Here is a 15,636-nt window from a genome sequence, read left to right on the forward strand (position 1 = left end):
TTATTATTTTCAGTTTTAGATAATAATAACACTGACCATAATTCACATTCTGAATCTCTCTTTGACCATTCTTGAACTCAAAACTAACTTGTATGAAGATATCAGCTCATATATCATAATGTCATCATCATTATTCCACACAGGCGACAATTTCTTGCTGCATAATCTGATCTTGGACACGGGCATCATTAAAGAGCTGGTAGATAAAGTCTGGCAGAACAAGGACCTCAACACGTACGTTCATATTCAGGAAGAACCACTGAAATTCCTCCAATTCATTAATAGACTTGACACCTTTATAAGGCATCAACCTAAAAATCTCAAGCACAAAATATCCTGCATTAGAGCTAGTGATAAATGTGAGTGAATATGTGTGTTCTGATGCTCTAGGTATGGCTTTATAACAGTCTTTGCAGCCACAGATGGAGGCGTCACTCGAGTTTTCCCTAATAGGTGAGTCTGGTTCTTTTTTCTGTATTTGTCACTGTGTTGTTTTAAATAGCTGCTAAGGTAAAGTGTGGGTGTGTGTGTGTGCGTGTGTGTGTGTGTGCGTGCGTGTGTGTGTGTAAATCAGGGCCTCTGAGACCTGGGAGGAAAATCCAGAGCCGTTTAATGCTAGTTATTACCGTCGCAGTCTGGACAACAAGGGCTACATCTTCAGAGCCCCCTACCGCACCGGTGAGAGAGAAACACACATCAGATGACTGTACACTCTTTACCCTCATATAATAGTCTCTTGAGACAGTGTTTTCACAATGCAAAGTGTAATTAAAATAGTATATTTAATATGAAGAAAAAATATATAATGTAAAAAATTATTTGTATAAATAATAATTATAATTCAATATAATTTATAATATTGTATATATAATATACTGTATTATACTATATTCTAAATTATATTGAAATTATTCTTTTTAAATTTAATAATAATTATAATTGATTATTTGTTAATGAAAATATATATATATATTAATTTACTGTCTTTAAAGTAAAAATAGTTCAAATTTAATTAATATTATATATATATTTGTATATTAACAAATATATGCTATATTTTAAATATAATTGATTAATTATATTTTTAATGTAATAATAATAATTATTATTATTATGATTATTTGTTTATATATATTTATAAATGTAATACACATTTATATATTATTAATTATATTCTGATATATATATATATATATATACTGTATATATACACACACATAGACACACATAAGCAGAATATAATTAATAAGCAGAATACACAACTCTTCCATTCTTTAATTTACTATGTCTTCAAACTCAGTTCATCCAGTCAGAATTTACACATAAGCAGAATATAATTAATAAGCAGAATACACAACTCTTCCATTCTTTAATTTACTATGTCTTCAAACTCAGTTCATCCAGTCAGAATTTTTAATAGCAATTACAGTATAATTTATAATATATCATTCATTTTATAATTTAACTGCTTTTTTTGTTTTATGTTGTCTAGCCAATGATGACATACTGAATCCAGAGAACGACACCATTGGTATTCTGGTTAGCACTGCAGTGGACATTACCATAGGAATCAGAAACCTCAAACCTGCAGGTAAATACAACTTCACGCACACTGTATGTGACTCAGGGACAGGCAGACGTCTGCCTCTGCATGGGTCCACATGGAGGCCTTTTGAATCAGATAAATAGCACAGCTTATGTGTGCAAACAAAGGCGAGATCAAATGTGGGATTTGAGATGATGAATCAATAGCTTAATTAAGAAATTCATCATAACTAATAGACAGTCAACAGCTGTGTTTGAATACTTGATCTCTCTCAGTACAATAAATCCTGAGACATTTTGCCATTTTTGACTTAAACCTTTTCAAATCGACAGTGATATGCTGCGCTTCTTCAGTGAGCTCATGATCATCCTGTTACGTCAGGATTACCTGACATGTGGATTAGAAGAGACAAGTGCTGCTTTATGAATCGGGCTTTAGAAGAATGACATATTCTGCTCTGAACATTGTTGAAAAGTCAACTCTGGTGAATTATGTCGATGTAAATATGTCACCAAAGTTAAAGTGCCCCTATAATGCCATTTTTAAGGTTCCTAATATTGTTTTGGGAGTCTCCTACAATAGGTTTACATAAGGTTTACTCAAAATATGCATTTAATATCACGTCATTTTCCAGCAATTCTCAAATGATTTGTCTGAAGCAGTTTAAAGTTTCAGTCTCTCTAAACCCCTCCTTTCCGTGAGCCTACTCTGCTCTGATTGGTTAGATGGCCCAGTCTGTTATGATTGGTCTACCGCATACAGCGCGTGTCGGAAATGTACACTCTTTACCCTCATATAATAGTCTCTTGAGACAGTGTTTTCACAATGCAAAGTGTAATTAAAATAGTATATTTAATATGAAGAAAAAATATATAATGTAAAAAATTATTTGTATAAATAATAATTATAATTCAATATAATTTATAATATTGTATATATAATATACTGTATTATACTATATTCTAAATTATATTGAAATTATTCTTTTTAAATTTAATAATAATTATAATTGATTATTTGTTAATGAAAATATATATATATATTAATTTACTGTCTTTAAAGTAAAAATAGTTCAAATTTAATTAATATTATATATATATTTGTATATTAACAAATATATGCTATATTTTAAATATAATTGATTAATTATATTTTTAATGTAATAATAATAATAATTATTATTATGATTATTTGTTTATATATATTTATAAATGTAATACACATTTATATATTATTAATTATATTCTCTTTCCGTGAGCCTACTCTGCTCTGATTGGTTAGATGGCCCAGTCTGTTATGATTGGTCTACCGCATACAGCGCGTGTCGGAAATACATTGCCATAGTTCCATATTTTGAATGCTTGATTTTGAACGATCTATTATTTATCATACTTACAGGTTGTGATTCAGTGGAGCCAGCTGGTCCAAAAAAACTGTGTACTGATTCATCTTTTAGGAACGTTTAGAGAAGCCCGAGATTAGAGAAGCAGTCATCAGTCAAATGACGTGTTTGTTGGCGGGGTCAAGTTGTTCACGGCCATCGGCCGGCCAATGTAAAACATAGGTGGGCATTATGCAAATGTGTTACCCCGTGACGTGTAGCCGTCACAGAAGTGGGATTCAAATTACTAACGACTCGTTCAGGGTGTTCAGATTATTTTTGGAGACAATAACTTTATTTATCATGCACCTTCGGCTTTTCAACTTTGCAGATCGTTTACATTCATATAGTTACATTACACACTGCATGAAAGGCAATATTCGAAATGGCATAATATGGGCACTTTAACTTATCTAGATGATAACACAGATTAGGTTGAGAATCAGACAAATCAGAAATGCTTTGCGCGAGTGTATGCATAATATATATTATTTTTATTAGATTTTATTCATCTTTCTATTATTATATTTGTAGATAAAATATTTATTTTTTGAATAAATGCTGTTCTCTGCTACTTTTTATTCATCAAAGAATCCAGACAATTCACAGGTCCGAAAAAGCAGCACAACTGTTTCCAACATTGATAATAAATCAGCATATTAGAATCATTTCTAAAGGATGTGACACTGAAGACTGGAGAAAAAAATGGTGGCAGGGCATGTAAAATTGTAAACTAACTAATAATGATTAAAATAAAAAAAAAAGTACAATATATTGTTCATGTAAAAGGAACAGTTGCAAAAGCATTTTAATTGTAAGGTGAGTGGAAAATGGTGAAATGGTGAAGACCGCAGGTTTTAGGGTTTCTCTTTTCATTCTGTTTCCGTCTTATATTCTCTTAGTTGTGGGTGTGAAGCTTGACCTTGAGGCTTGGACTGACAAATTCAAGATCCTGGCGAGCAACCACACCAACAGCAACCGACAGAGCTCTCAAACGGTAAAATGCACGCACACACACATCTATGGCTATACACAAGCACATGCTGCTCTAAATACTGTTGTTTCTGTCTGACAGTGTGGACCAACCAGTGGCTGTGAAATGGACTGTGAAGCCAACAGTGATGTAAGAGACTCTTAATGCACTTAATACGGAGATCTAAAGCTCACATCCATACATTCACATCCTTCTTTTCAGAGTTTGTCCATTAAGTGTAGCCGATTGATCGTGATTTTCTATTCAAATGACTGATTAATGATGGCAGCAGTAATGCGATCACTTGAAGCTGTCCGTCTTTCTTCGCAGGACTTGCTTTGTTATCTGATAGATGACGGCGGCTTCCTCGTCATGTCCAATCAGAAAGACTACTTGAATAAGGTCAGGACGTTCAACAGGAAAGTGAAGTGAAAACAGACTGTGTTTGCTTCTGTTTTTCACTCTTGTGCTCTTCCTCTTCAATCTGTAGATTGGGATGTTCTTCGGCGAGGTCGATGCCACCCTGTTTTACGCCCTCTATAACAACTCCTTCTACAAACGCAAGCAGTCTTACGACTATCAGTCGTTGTGTGACCCGGTGCCCAGCAGCAACACAGGGGCCGCCCCGCGAGGAGTGTTTGTGGTACGAGCGTGAATGGACGGGATAAGTCAATGCCTACGTTAACATGCATCCTAATAATCTGATTCAAATCTTAACCAGACACCTCAATCAATCCAAATGAAATCTAATTGAAAGGGCTGGTATAGATTTTAAGCAATCTGTTAAAAATGAAAATTGAATAAATGGATAAAGAGATGTGTGCATAGGGTAGGTGAGTATTTGGATGGATGATGAACTGTGGCATGATCTAATGTCATGTGTTTCCTCTCAGCCTACTATTGCTGATGTGTTAAATGTTGCCTGGTGGACGTCAGCCGCTGCCTGGTGAGTTTCTGTCTTACAGTCAATTATAATGTCTGATCTCAGTGATGTAGCAGCTTGTAAACATGTGCAAACATCATAGGCTCACACTCAGGAATTTGTGTGTGTCCTAATTTGAGGTCCCCATGGGGAAACAAGCTTATAAATCATACAGAATGAGTTTTTTTGAGAATGTAAAAATACAGGAAGTTTTCTGTGAGGGGTAGGTTTAGGTGTAGGGCGATAGAATATACGGTTTGTACAGTATAAAAATTATTTACGCCATTACACCTATGGAGAGTCACCACAAGGATAGTAAACCAGACGTACGTGTGTGTGTGTGTGTGTGTGTGTGTGTGTGTGTGTGGTCCTCTATAGGTCACTGCTGCAGCAGATGCTGTATGGATTTGCCTATCAGAGTTGGTTCATGACAGGTGTGTGACGTTTACATTGATTTGAAAAGGTCATTGTTTAAGTGGATCAATAAGAAGACTAGTCTAACGTGTGTTAATGTAGATGAGGTGGATGCTGAAGGAATGGAGTCTAGAGAGACCAGCTGTGTGACGGTACAGACACAGTTTTACTTCAGTAACATCAGCAGCTCCTACAACATACTGCAGGACTGTGACAACTGCTCCAGGTCAGACACACAGCAGTCATGCAGGCAGTATACATCATATATATATATACAGACTACAGGCTGTTTTTAATAATAATGTGTCTGTTTTACAGGTTAATTCATGCTAGGAGAATAAACAACACCAACCTGCTGTTTGTGGTGGCTGAAAAACTGTCCTGCGACTCCTGTGAAATAGAGAAACTGTCTCAGGTGGAAACAGAATGTATCCTTACCCATAAATGTGCATTTCATGCATTGGTTTTAATTTCTGAAATTTTAATGCAATGTACGCTGCTGTTCAAAAGTTTGGGGTTGGTTGCATTTATCTGATCAAAAAAAAATATTTTGAAATATTATTGCAACTTAAATATATACTAATATATGTTTTCTGAATAATATATTTTACTATGTAATTTATTCCTGTGATGCAAAGCTGAATTTTCAGCATCATTACTCCAGTCTTCAGTGTCACATGATCCTTCAGAAACAGAAATCATTCTAATGATTTGCTGATTTGCTGCTCAAAAACATTTCTGATTATTATCAATGTTAAAAAAAACTGTGCAAACTGTGATACATTCTATTTTTCTCGATTGTTTTGATGAATAAACATATTAATTTCCTTCCAAAAAAAAAAAAATCTTACTAACCCCAAATTTTTGAACGGTAGTGTAAATTTGCTAAAAAAAAAAACATTTTCCTTAACACCCTCCGTTTCTCAGACAAAGAAATTAATACATGCGAGACAATAACCACAGCCCGGTATAGAAAAGGAACCACGAGCTGTTTCGACTACAGTGTTTTAGTGAGTACACATGCACATTTCCACTTGTTTATTCAAAGATATCTTTCTGGAATATTTACAGTTGAATGTCTATGGATGGCATGATGAGCTCTGTAAACCCCGCCCACATGAATAACATCAGTAATGTATAAGCTAGACTGTTTAAGTAGCAAATAAATTAGAATTAGAATACGTGCCTAAACAAAAATATGAGTTTCACAATCTTGCATTTAAAGCCACCAGAAGACTTGTAAGTGCATTAATGGAGACACATTTCTCTATTTCTCTTCCAGGAGAACACATCAGACTGTGGGCGGGGTCACTCGTTCCGCCCCTCCCTCCTCACTTTACTCCTCCTCCAGCTCCTCCTCCTGTGTGTTCTGGCCCACCTCTCTGTTTAACTCCATCCTCCTGTCCTCCTCTCCCTCCTTCTCGTCTCCTTAATTCCGCTTTTCTCCTTTATCTCCCCGTTGCTCTAGTCATAGGTAATATAATGGGACTTCCTCCTGCCCTTATACGGAAGCCCAGTCGTGCTGCTTCATCCACTTAGCTTCACAGGTTGTTGCTTAGTGACCGTTGCAGAACTTTGTCGTCTCCTGCCAATCAAGAGCATTTGTGGAAGGAGCTAAAAGTGTCTTTGCGAAAACAGGAAGCTAGTGATGTGGAAACCGACGGCCATCTTGGACCATTGAAGAAATGGTTGAAAATGACATGGACTGTTCCCTCCTGCCTTTGCGGCTGTAAGGGGGTTGGGTTTTGTTTGACTCCGCCTCTAAAGAGAAAGGTCATCCTCATCATCCTCATCTTCATCCTGTAACCCGTGTCGCGAGGCTACGGGACATTCTAACGCCATCTAGCTTCCGGTAATAAGAAAATAACCGAATAAGAGCAGAACTTTAAGTGATTCTCAAAAAAGTATCAATAACAACATGTGAGTATTAAAAACATACCTCCATATATTAGGGTATTTAATGAGAAAGGGAAGACGATAGATGTTATTTATTCAATTATCTTTTGTTTATTTATGCACTATATCTACTTCTTGCCAAAACGAGACTTGTTGTGTGGTCTAACTTTTCTAGCCAAATTAGGAGGTAAGAAAACCACAGAAAAAGAAAGTAGTGAAATTAAAGAGGTATCGCACCATTCCTTCATCAGTCACAAGGGCTTCATATATTTATTATTTCTATTTATATCACAACCCTGATCCGATTAGGTTAGGCTTTTTATTTGTGTTTATTATTTGTATCACAAGGTAAACTATATTAATGCCTCAGTAATATAATATTTACAGCTAATATGTAATAACATGTTCATTTTTAAACGACTAGTTCACCCAAAAATGACAATTTTGTTTGATTTATTCACCCTCATGCCGTTCCAAACCTGTTTGCTGTTATTGTTTCACCAATGATAAATTTTTAAGAGTCAGGATAGTGACCGTGATTTCCAGCTCCAAAAAAAAAAGTATCATAAAAGCAGTCAGCATGAAGTTGTCTGAAGTCAAACGATAGCTTAGTGTTATAATCAGACCGAAAGCTATTGTGTGGCTTCAGAAGACTTGGAATATTGCACATAAATCATATGGACTACTTCTATTTCTCTTTTTTTTTTGGAGCATGACAGACATGGTCACTGTGAACTGTTATTGAATGGAAAACATTTAGGTGAACTGTTCCTTTAAATAAGATGAGATGTGCTAATGAAGAGATTTTTGATGGATTGAAATGCAGTTTGAGTGTTTTTTAGCGATTATATCTGTTTGCAGTCTTTGTAATTCTGTGCTGTACAGTTTTTCACAATCTCAGAATGTTAACCGCATATTGCATCTGATCACTTCACAACACATGCTGTTTGTTTGCGCCATCATTTGCACTGATGGATTTGTCAGTGAATAGTAATAGCAACCATGATCCTAGTCAGTATGGTCATTCATGTAGAAGAGAAATGTTTTATTTTTCATATGTACGTAAGGCCCAAAACATACTCAATGCAAACATTTCTAGATATGTAGGCTGGATTAAATGTTAAATAATGTGCCGATGCAATTGAAGCATTTGCGTCTGCTTGCATACTTGTATAGAGTATGTGTTTCAGGCCTCATTATCTGTCATGACATTATATCTTATGTTGAAATGTTAATAATGCTATGAAACTTAAGCAAAAATCCTTGTTTTGGGCCCTGCATCAACCTTATTTTAGCTGTGCCTTGATGCACTTTTATATTGGACAGCATTGATCATAGAGCTCCACTAACAGTTTAGTGCAGTAAAAGTCTTTTATGGGCCTTAAAACTCACAGGTTGTGTTTGACATAGAATACTATCATACTACATATATTCTTCATGCTATTTAAAAAAAAATTAATGTTCACTAATGAACATTTTTATTATTTGTCCTGGTCACGATTGCTTGGATGACTAACTATATTTGTCAAAATAAGCATTACAATAAATGGAATACAATATTTAGCATGATTAGCCGCGGCCTGTTAAGAAAACTGTTATTTTGCCTTTTTACCAAATTTTGTTTAAAAATGTCTGGTCAAATAATCAAGTCAAGAGTCAAATAGTCACAGTTGATATTGCTTCCGGTTATTCATCAGACTGGAAATGGCAGGTCAAGTTGAGTGCATTGCATTGTGGGATACTGTATTCAGTATTCCATATGATGTAATGCGCATTTTGATAAATGTAGTTGCTCTTCAAGTATTCTACACATCTGGAAAACCTGCATCCTGTGTACAATGTGCATACAGCAGAAATAGTATGGTTAGTATGCTAGTATGCTATTCCGGACACAGCTCGTGCCTCCAAACATCATCACCTGACTGATATAAGGGAATGCAAATTTTTTTTTTTTTTTAATTTAGAGTATTTTTGAGCCGCAGTGTTTGCCATAACCTTCAGCTTCATCCCTGCAATGTACACAAACTTGACAAGCACCTTTATTTTGTCAGTAAACGGGGCTAAATCTGAACCTCACTGACTGATTCTCAGTTGCACGTTTGGCATTTTAGTGGCCATCACCTTCAATGCTCCTTTAAAGTTCAGTGGCAAGAGGTTTAAGGACGGCCCATCGGTTTTAGGATTGTCTTTGTAAGAGCTTTTCATGCATTCAATCCTACTGCTAAGCTGCTACCGAGTTTTAGTAAAGTAGGTGTTGGGGTTGAACTGACAACTCTACATAACCTCAGTCCATCTCTGGCTTCACAACGGAGGCAGTTTGGTTATAGCGTTCCTCACACAAATATGGGAATGGCTTTACTGTTGTAGTTTATATAAAGTGAGAGTTTATTCAAGGTTTGCTGATGGTTGAGGAAGTGAATCTGTGTTTGCCGTTATGTGACATAACTGTGAAAATAGATGATTTTACGAGAAGTATTTTGAGAGTATTGTCAGTTGTTGGTGTGGAAGGAATGATCTGATCTGTGTCAAACGAATGTTACATATCTGTCTCGAGGCAAAATCTGTTAAAGCCTGTTTTATTTGCCTGTGCAATTTTAAAAGACAGCACTTAACATGTTAATCATTCCCTCTCTCTGTCTGTTTTAAGTTAGTTCACCCGAAATGTATCATTTATTCACCCTCATGTCATTCCAAACCTGTATGGCATTCATTCGTCTGTATGAAAACGAATGTTTGGAAAGGACATCTCCATTTGTTTTATGAATGAAAGAAACTCATATATGCCATAAGGGTGAGTAAATGAGAATTCAGTTTGGGTGATCTATTATCTGTCAGGATGTCATGAATTTTAAACACACCTTATTTGAGAGGTGAAAATGCATGTGTGATGCTAGAGGACATGATTCTTACGTCACTTAGTTTGTTTGTCATCCACCTTCAGAACTAATTGGTTAAAGAGAAAATGAGGTATATATGTTAAGCTTGATTCAGTGGACTGTGCATATCACTAATATTTGAACTTGAATGCAATCCTCATCCTGACACTGTCACATGTGACTCCTGTTTATAACTCACATCCTGATTGGATTTATGAATCCATCTACAGTATGAATATATATTTTAGTCCTAGGAATGGGAAAAACACAATTTATGAAATACAAGTGCAATGTCATATGTGGTACTGTAAACGGGGGGAAAAAAACGTTTTAAAAAGACTGTTTAAGCTTCAGTATGATGTGCTAAGTTTAAGGTATAGTTCACCCAAAAATAAAAAATTCATCATTTACTCACCCTCAGGTTTTTCCAAACCCGATTATAGGCAAAATATAAGTGTGTTTCCATACAAAACCATAATAAAAATATAGCAACCAGGGGCTTTCGAGCTCCTAAAAGGACATAATGCTCCATAAAAATATTATAGAGGCTGTCCATATGTCTTGTGCACTATATTACAAATCACTGAGAAGAATTTAGGTTATTCTGTAAAAAAATGTATCCTCAAATATAAATTTGTGTGCATTCAAATGGTTTGGATTGACATGAGAGTGAGTAAGTGATGACATAATCTTAATTTCTGGGTGAACAATCCCTCTAACTCAGTGGTTCCCAACCCTGGTCCTGGAGGCACCCCAACACTGCACATTTTGCATGTCTCCTTTCTCTGACACACCAATTTCAGGTCTTGGAGTCTCTACTAATGAGCTGATGACCTGAATCAGGTGTGTCTGATTAAGGAGACATGCAAAACGTGCAGTGTTGGGGTGCCTCCAGGACCAGGGTTGGGAACCACTGCTCTAACTCACAACTTTAATGTTGAAACATGTTAAACGGCTAATGTGTACCTCTTTCTTTGCCTGATTATGGAAACAATCTGCTATTTCATTTCATATCAGGGCAAAGAGCGCTCCGAAAGGTGGAAATATGCCTTGTTCGTTACTCTGGTGAGTTGTTTTAAAACTTTGCCAGTTTGTGTGTAATTGTCTTAAAACTGGAACACTGTACAGGGGCTCTGAACTGCCCAAATTAGGGAAACACATTTTGGCAAGACACTGCGATTAAATGATCATGTGTGTCGGTCTTGTGTCACAATTCCAAGTACACTGTGGAACAAAAGTCCTTGTTATTAAGTGGTCTGAAAGATTTGCTTTTGCCAAAAAAAAAAAAAAGAGAAAAAAATAGTATTCAAAAAGAAAAGCTAAAAAGAGGAAGCAGCTTGCGCAAGGGGAGGGGCCTGATGTATAACCCTGCCCACAGGGAGGAGTCATTAGCTCAGACCCTCCCCCTAGCCCCTCCCCCTCCAAAGCAACATCATTGTAGGCGCGTTTCCATCAGCGAGACATGTGTATGTGATTACGTAGTCTTTAGTCTGGTGCTCCGTGACTAATGTGTACAAAAAATATATATATTAAAAAAAACGTACAAAGGAGAAACTGAATTTAACATGAGTGAGGTTTTAAAATGTATTAACAATTAAAAGAAAATAGAAACACAGTACTGCTGATAATACTCATGAGTTGAGCTCTGAAATCATGGTGAGCGTTTTTCTTTCGTTCGTTTATTGGATTGTGTGTTGGGGGCTCAGTGCCTCGTCTCTGGGTCCATGTTGCTCCATTTTTTTGTACAGACACCAAAAAAAGACAAGGGAAAATTTGTAAAATATTGTGTCTGTGACTCCTTGTAAAATATTTTCAAATTGTTTATTACAGAGAATCAGTTATTAAATAATGTTCATATTTTTCACTTCAGTGCATTGTGTAGTGATTATTTTTCTGATGCAATCAACATGTTTTCGATGCTCATTAGAGCTACATAAACACGTGAATGTGATTTGAAGTCATTGGTCCCTATTTTAACATGTGGCATCATAATACTGTACTACATTCATAAGACGTGCTTAAAATATATTTAATGATTCAGTTTTAGTTGCAGTTTCTATTTATCTGTCATTTGAAAACAAAAAAATACTGTGATAAAACTAAATAATAAAAAGTAAAAAATTACACCATATAGTCAAAACTATGTTGACAGGCAGCATATTATCACAAAATCTATGGAAATTAATATTGCATCTGTTTTTGAAAAATAATGGTGAGAATTTAGTCAGCATAAAATCTAAATTGCCCCTCGTTTACTGTAATACAAGTTTCTTGTTGACTGTTGAATGTTATGAACGTTACTTATTAAATGATTCTTCCTTGCACATAATTTATTTAAAAAAAAGGGTTCAAAACACCTAGTTTTCAGTCTAATCAGTTCCCAATGGATAAAATCAAGCCCCGTCCTATATTATTTTCTCATTGACTATCTTCTTTGACTCAAAAGTTATGTAAATTGGTTTGCAAACAGCATTTCATGTTGACTTTAGGTCTTTGACACACCTCTCAACACATGGCACATGCATCCATGTGAAAAGCATTGCAAATAATAGCACAAAAAAAAGTTGCATACAAAAATAAAAAGGTAGTGTTTCTGACATAATCAGTCATTAAGTATGAAACTGAATGCACTTCATATTGATCACACTTACGTAATTAACGTTTTGACTAGAACAATTTTACACTATTAGGGTTTTTAATATGATCACAACGACTGTAGGAAGTCCAGGACTGCCTTATGCCAGGTCTCTGGATCGTCAAGGTAACAAGGATGCCCCGCCCCCTTCATTACCACCACTTTGTGATTGGGCAGATGTCTCAGGTTGCTTAGCGATGCTTCCCCAAGCTGAATATCCTGGTCTCCATAAACTATAAGAGCTGGAGTCTGTACAGGTACATAAGGATGAACATCACTCATTTTTAGCACATTTTATAATAGATGGATGTGTGTTTCTGTTTGTTCTCTGATGGACTCATTCCTGTCTCACCTGCACGCTGCTGTACTGCTCTGCTGTGAACTTCTCTGTGCAGATGGGAGCTACAGGGATGTAGGCCTTGACCTGCTCGGAGTGCTGGAAGAGGAACGGCAGTGAGTACATGCCGCTGAGAGAAGGACTGATGATCACCACGGGGCCGGTCTGCAGAGCCTCAGACACCTGTCTGAGGAACACACCTGGAGCCGGCTGACCCACTGGAGCCGGAGCCGGAGCCGCCTTAGAATGACCCAAACCTGAGGGAGCAACGACACAAATGAGCGGGTTTAGGGAGAAATCAGTGCGAGTGTTAAAGTACTACATATCTATCTATCTATCTATATATACTGTATATAATTTTATTCCAGATGTATTATTTAATATATAAATATGTATTTTATATAATAGGTTACTTTAAAGTGTTAAATAGTATCATATTTATTTATAACAGGTAAATATAAAATCTAAAATTTTTTTTTTACCGTAAATATTAACAAAAAGGGCCATGGAATTACAACAGGTTTTAAGATGGCAAACTTATGGCAATTTTTGCCAGAACACAGAATATTTGTAATGGTTGCTGAAACGGATCTATATAGTAGTAGATTTTTATACACTTTAAAAAAAAATGAAAATATACAGTATTTTATTTTATATATTCTGTATATGTATATATATATATATATATACTGTATATTTGTATATTTTCAGTTTATATTAGCGCTATATTTAAAAAATATATAAAAAAAAATTTTATAAAAAAAATATTTATATTTATATGAAAAATATTTATATTAAATGCTTAAATGTTATAATTGTTTCTAATAGTTAAATATAATTACAATGGATGGATGTAAAGTAGGCTATGTAAATACCATGGTACGTAATGATAATTATCCAGTACTATGTATGGTATGTTTAAAGTACCATAGTATTACCATCTACTATAATCTCTGTACCATGGTATCATCACCGCAGTATTTCTGTAGCACACCTGGCAGGTCGATGGCCACAGCTCGGTAACCCGCGGCAGCTAGAGTCTCCAGAGTCCCGATCTTCAGCCAGGTTTCCGACGAGAACCGGATCCCGTGCAGCAGCAGGACGCAGAGTTCGGCGGCACCGCTCGACGGAAGCGTCTGTCGGTAGAACAGCGGCTGATCTCCGCAGGTCTCCACCCGAACCGAGCCTTCAGACATCTCAACCGAAGACATGAATCAAACGAGAGCGAGACACAAGAGCAAAGTTCACGAGCAAAACACGCTGAGCGTTGATTTCTGCGGAGATCTGAAGGAAGTAACAGAAGTTGGAATAAGTCACAATACATGAAGTATTTCATCAATTCGGTTTGTAAAAGTTCAATAATTCACCCATGAACCTGAGTATGACATAGTAAAGTATTTTTTTTACCAGTGTAAACTGCTGCGGAGGTTTGAGTCCCGGAAGATTCTGTCAGTTTTTACCAGAGAAACACACTGTCCTCTAGCGGCTAACTTATCAAAATACAACCTCCATAAACGAACATGATTTCTCCACATCACCTAGCGTAGCCTATTTTATGCTAATTATTCATTCATAATTTATAATTGGATGACTAAATTCCACGCAGCTTTTAAAATCACTATGCTGTTACTGAATTAAAACGATCCTAACATTTCATGCATTAGCCTAATTGTTTTGGATTATTTTAAATATGTTCGGTTTTTATTTACGGTAAATGGCTCATATTTAGCGTTTCACACGTTTTCCATTTGTAATAAGATGGAGATTGAAATGTAAAACGCTATTTATATATGAGCTAGACCTACTTGTCGATGCGAATGCTGATTTGATTTGACACCTTCAGTGAGAATCGGTTCCTGATCACTTCTGAATGGAGCGAATGGAGCCGTTTACACATGTTTAAAGTGTGGTTTAGTGTTATATAATTGTGGTCAGATCAGCTACAAACCTGTAATATCAGGTGTAAATGGGCCATCGTGTCAAACAGCGCTCTTACGTTTTAAGTAGTGAACGAATCGTTCTCGTTCACTGCTGTCATATTTTTCGTTCACTGAAAAGTCTATAATTTATTGTGTAATCGTGTATTTAAGCTACTATTCAGTTTTCTTTTTTTATTTTGATAAAGCCATGCTCTTGGAAAAAATTATCGAAATGAAGGTAGGAATTAATTTGTAAGGAAAATGTATTTTTCGGTTTTGGTCGTGAAAGACTCGAAATAAAAGTGAATCAGTTAAATGATTAAATGACTCACTCAAGTGAATGATTAAATGACTCACTCAAAAACAGTTGTCTTTGACGCGAATGATGGGGAAATTCGTAACATTCAAATTATTAAGAAAAAAGATGGTTGATATAAAATAAAAAGTAGTTATTTATTAGTAGTGGTAGTAGTAGCATATGCCTATTTACTTAACTAATTTTGATAATTATTAAAATAATTGTATTAATACCACGAATTTTAAGTTATAATAATAATAATAATAGGCTTTGTTATTATTATTGTTGTTACTATTATTATCAGTTTTGTTGTTTTTGGCATATGTTTGAGGTAAAGAGTTGTTTACTTTAGCCAGATTTATTGGGAAATGTCCTGTTCTGTCAGGTCAGCTGAGGAGTAAACACACACACACACACACACACACACACACACACCACC

General features: G+C 35.7%; 2 protein-coding genes across 5 annotated transcripts in view; one reads left to right on the forward strand and one right to left on the reverse strand.

Annotated features, from left to right (window-relative positions):
• The window catches only part of LOC107696459 (voltage-dependent calcium channel subunit alpha-2/delta-2-like), a 214,030-nt gene extending 203,417 nt beyond the window's left edge, over positions 1-10,613 (forward strand). For 2 of the 3 annotated variants that reach the window (XM_016496797.1, XM_016496798.1), the window contains 14 exons: positions 144-234; positions 391-453; positions 575-678; positions 1,493-1,591; positions 3,830-3,924; positions 4,003-4,050; positions 4,231-4,302; positions 4,391-4,543; positions 4,794-4,846; positions 5,201-5,256; positions 5,339-5,462; positions 5,555-5,664; positions 6,164-6,246; positions 6,519-10,613. In XM_016496797.1, the coding sequence (XP_016352283.1) occupies positions 144-234; positions 391-453; positions 575-678; positions 1,493-1,591; positions 3,830-3,924; positions 4,003-4,050; positions 4,231-4,302; positions 4,391-4,543; positions 4,794-4,846; positions 5,201-5,256; positions 5,339-5,462; positions 5,555-5,664; positions 6,164-6,246; positions 6,519-6,626 (1,259 nt within the window). In that variant the 3' untranslated portion in view covers positions 6,627-10,613. Of the gene's footprint in view, positions 1-143; positions 235-390; positions 454-574; positions 679-1,492; positions 1,592-3,829; positions 3,925-4,002; positions 4,051-4,230; positions 4,303-4,390; positions 4,544-4,793; positions 4,847-5,200; positions 5,257-5,338; positions 5,463-5,554; positions 5,665-6,163; positions 6,247-6,518 lie in introns of those variants that run through there. The other variant, XM_016496800.1, reaches the window with a different exon arrangement.
• Positions 10,614-12,350: 1,737 nt separating this feature from the next.
• On the reverse strand, positions 12,351-14,504 carry LOC107696421 (protein ABHD14B). 2 transcript variants are annotated; one of them, XM_016496735.1, is made up of 4 exons: positions 14,388-14,504; positions 13,975-14,264; positions 12,996-13,237; positions 12,351-12,892 (listed from the first exon to the last, which is right to left on the reverse strand). In XM_016496735.1, the coding sequence occupies exons 2-4, from the start codon at positions 14,189-14,191 to the stop codon at positions 12,713-12,715; spliced, it is 639 nt and encodes a 212-aa protein (XP_016352221.1). In that variant the 5' UTR covers positions 14,192-14,264; positions 14,388-14,504; the 3' UTR covers positions 12,351-12,712. The 2 variants fall into 2 exon arrangements, with proteins under 2 accessions (XP_016352221.1, XP_016352222.1); XM_016496736.1 differs by having other exon boundaries at positions 13,975-14,215; positions 14,387-14,504.
• Between the last annotated feature and the right edge of the window lie 1,132 nt (positions 14,505-15,636).

The sequence above is a fragment of the Sinocyclocheilus anshuiensis genome, unplaced genomic scaffold (genome assembly GCF_001515605.1).
Source record: "Sinocyclocheilus anshuiensis isolate Anshui unplaced genomic scaffold, SAMN03320099.WGS_v1.1 scaffold522, whole genome shotgun sequence".
Taxonomy (NCBI): Eukaryota; Metazoa; Chordata; class Actinopteri; order Cypriniformes; family Cyprinidae; genus Sinocyclocheilus; species Sinocyclocheilus anshuiensis.

Coding starts and splice junctions, on each gene's coding strand:
- LOC107696421 (XM_016496735.1), bottom strand. CDS start 14,191: ATGTCTTCGGTTGAGATGTCTGAAGGCTCGGTTCGGGTGGAGACCTGC. Junction 13,238..13,974: donor TGTGGCCATCGACCTGCCAG/GTGTGCTACAGA, acceptor TTGCTCCCTCAG/GTTTGGGTCATTCTAAGGCG. Junction 12,893..12,995: donor AGCAGTACAGCAGCGTGCAG/GTGAGACAGGAA, acceptor GTACCTGTACAG/ACTCCAGCTCTTATAGTTTA.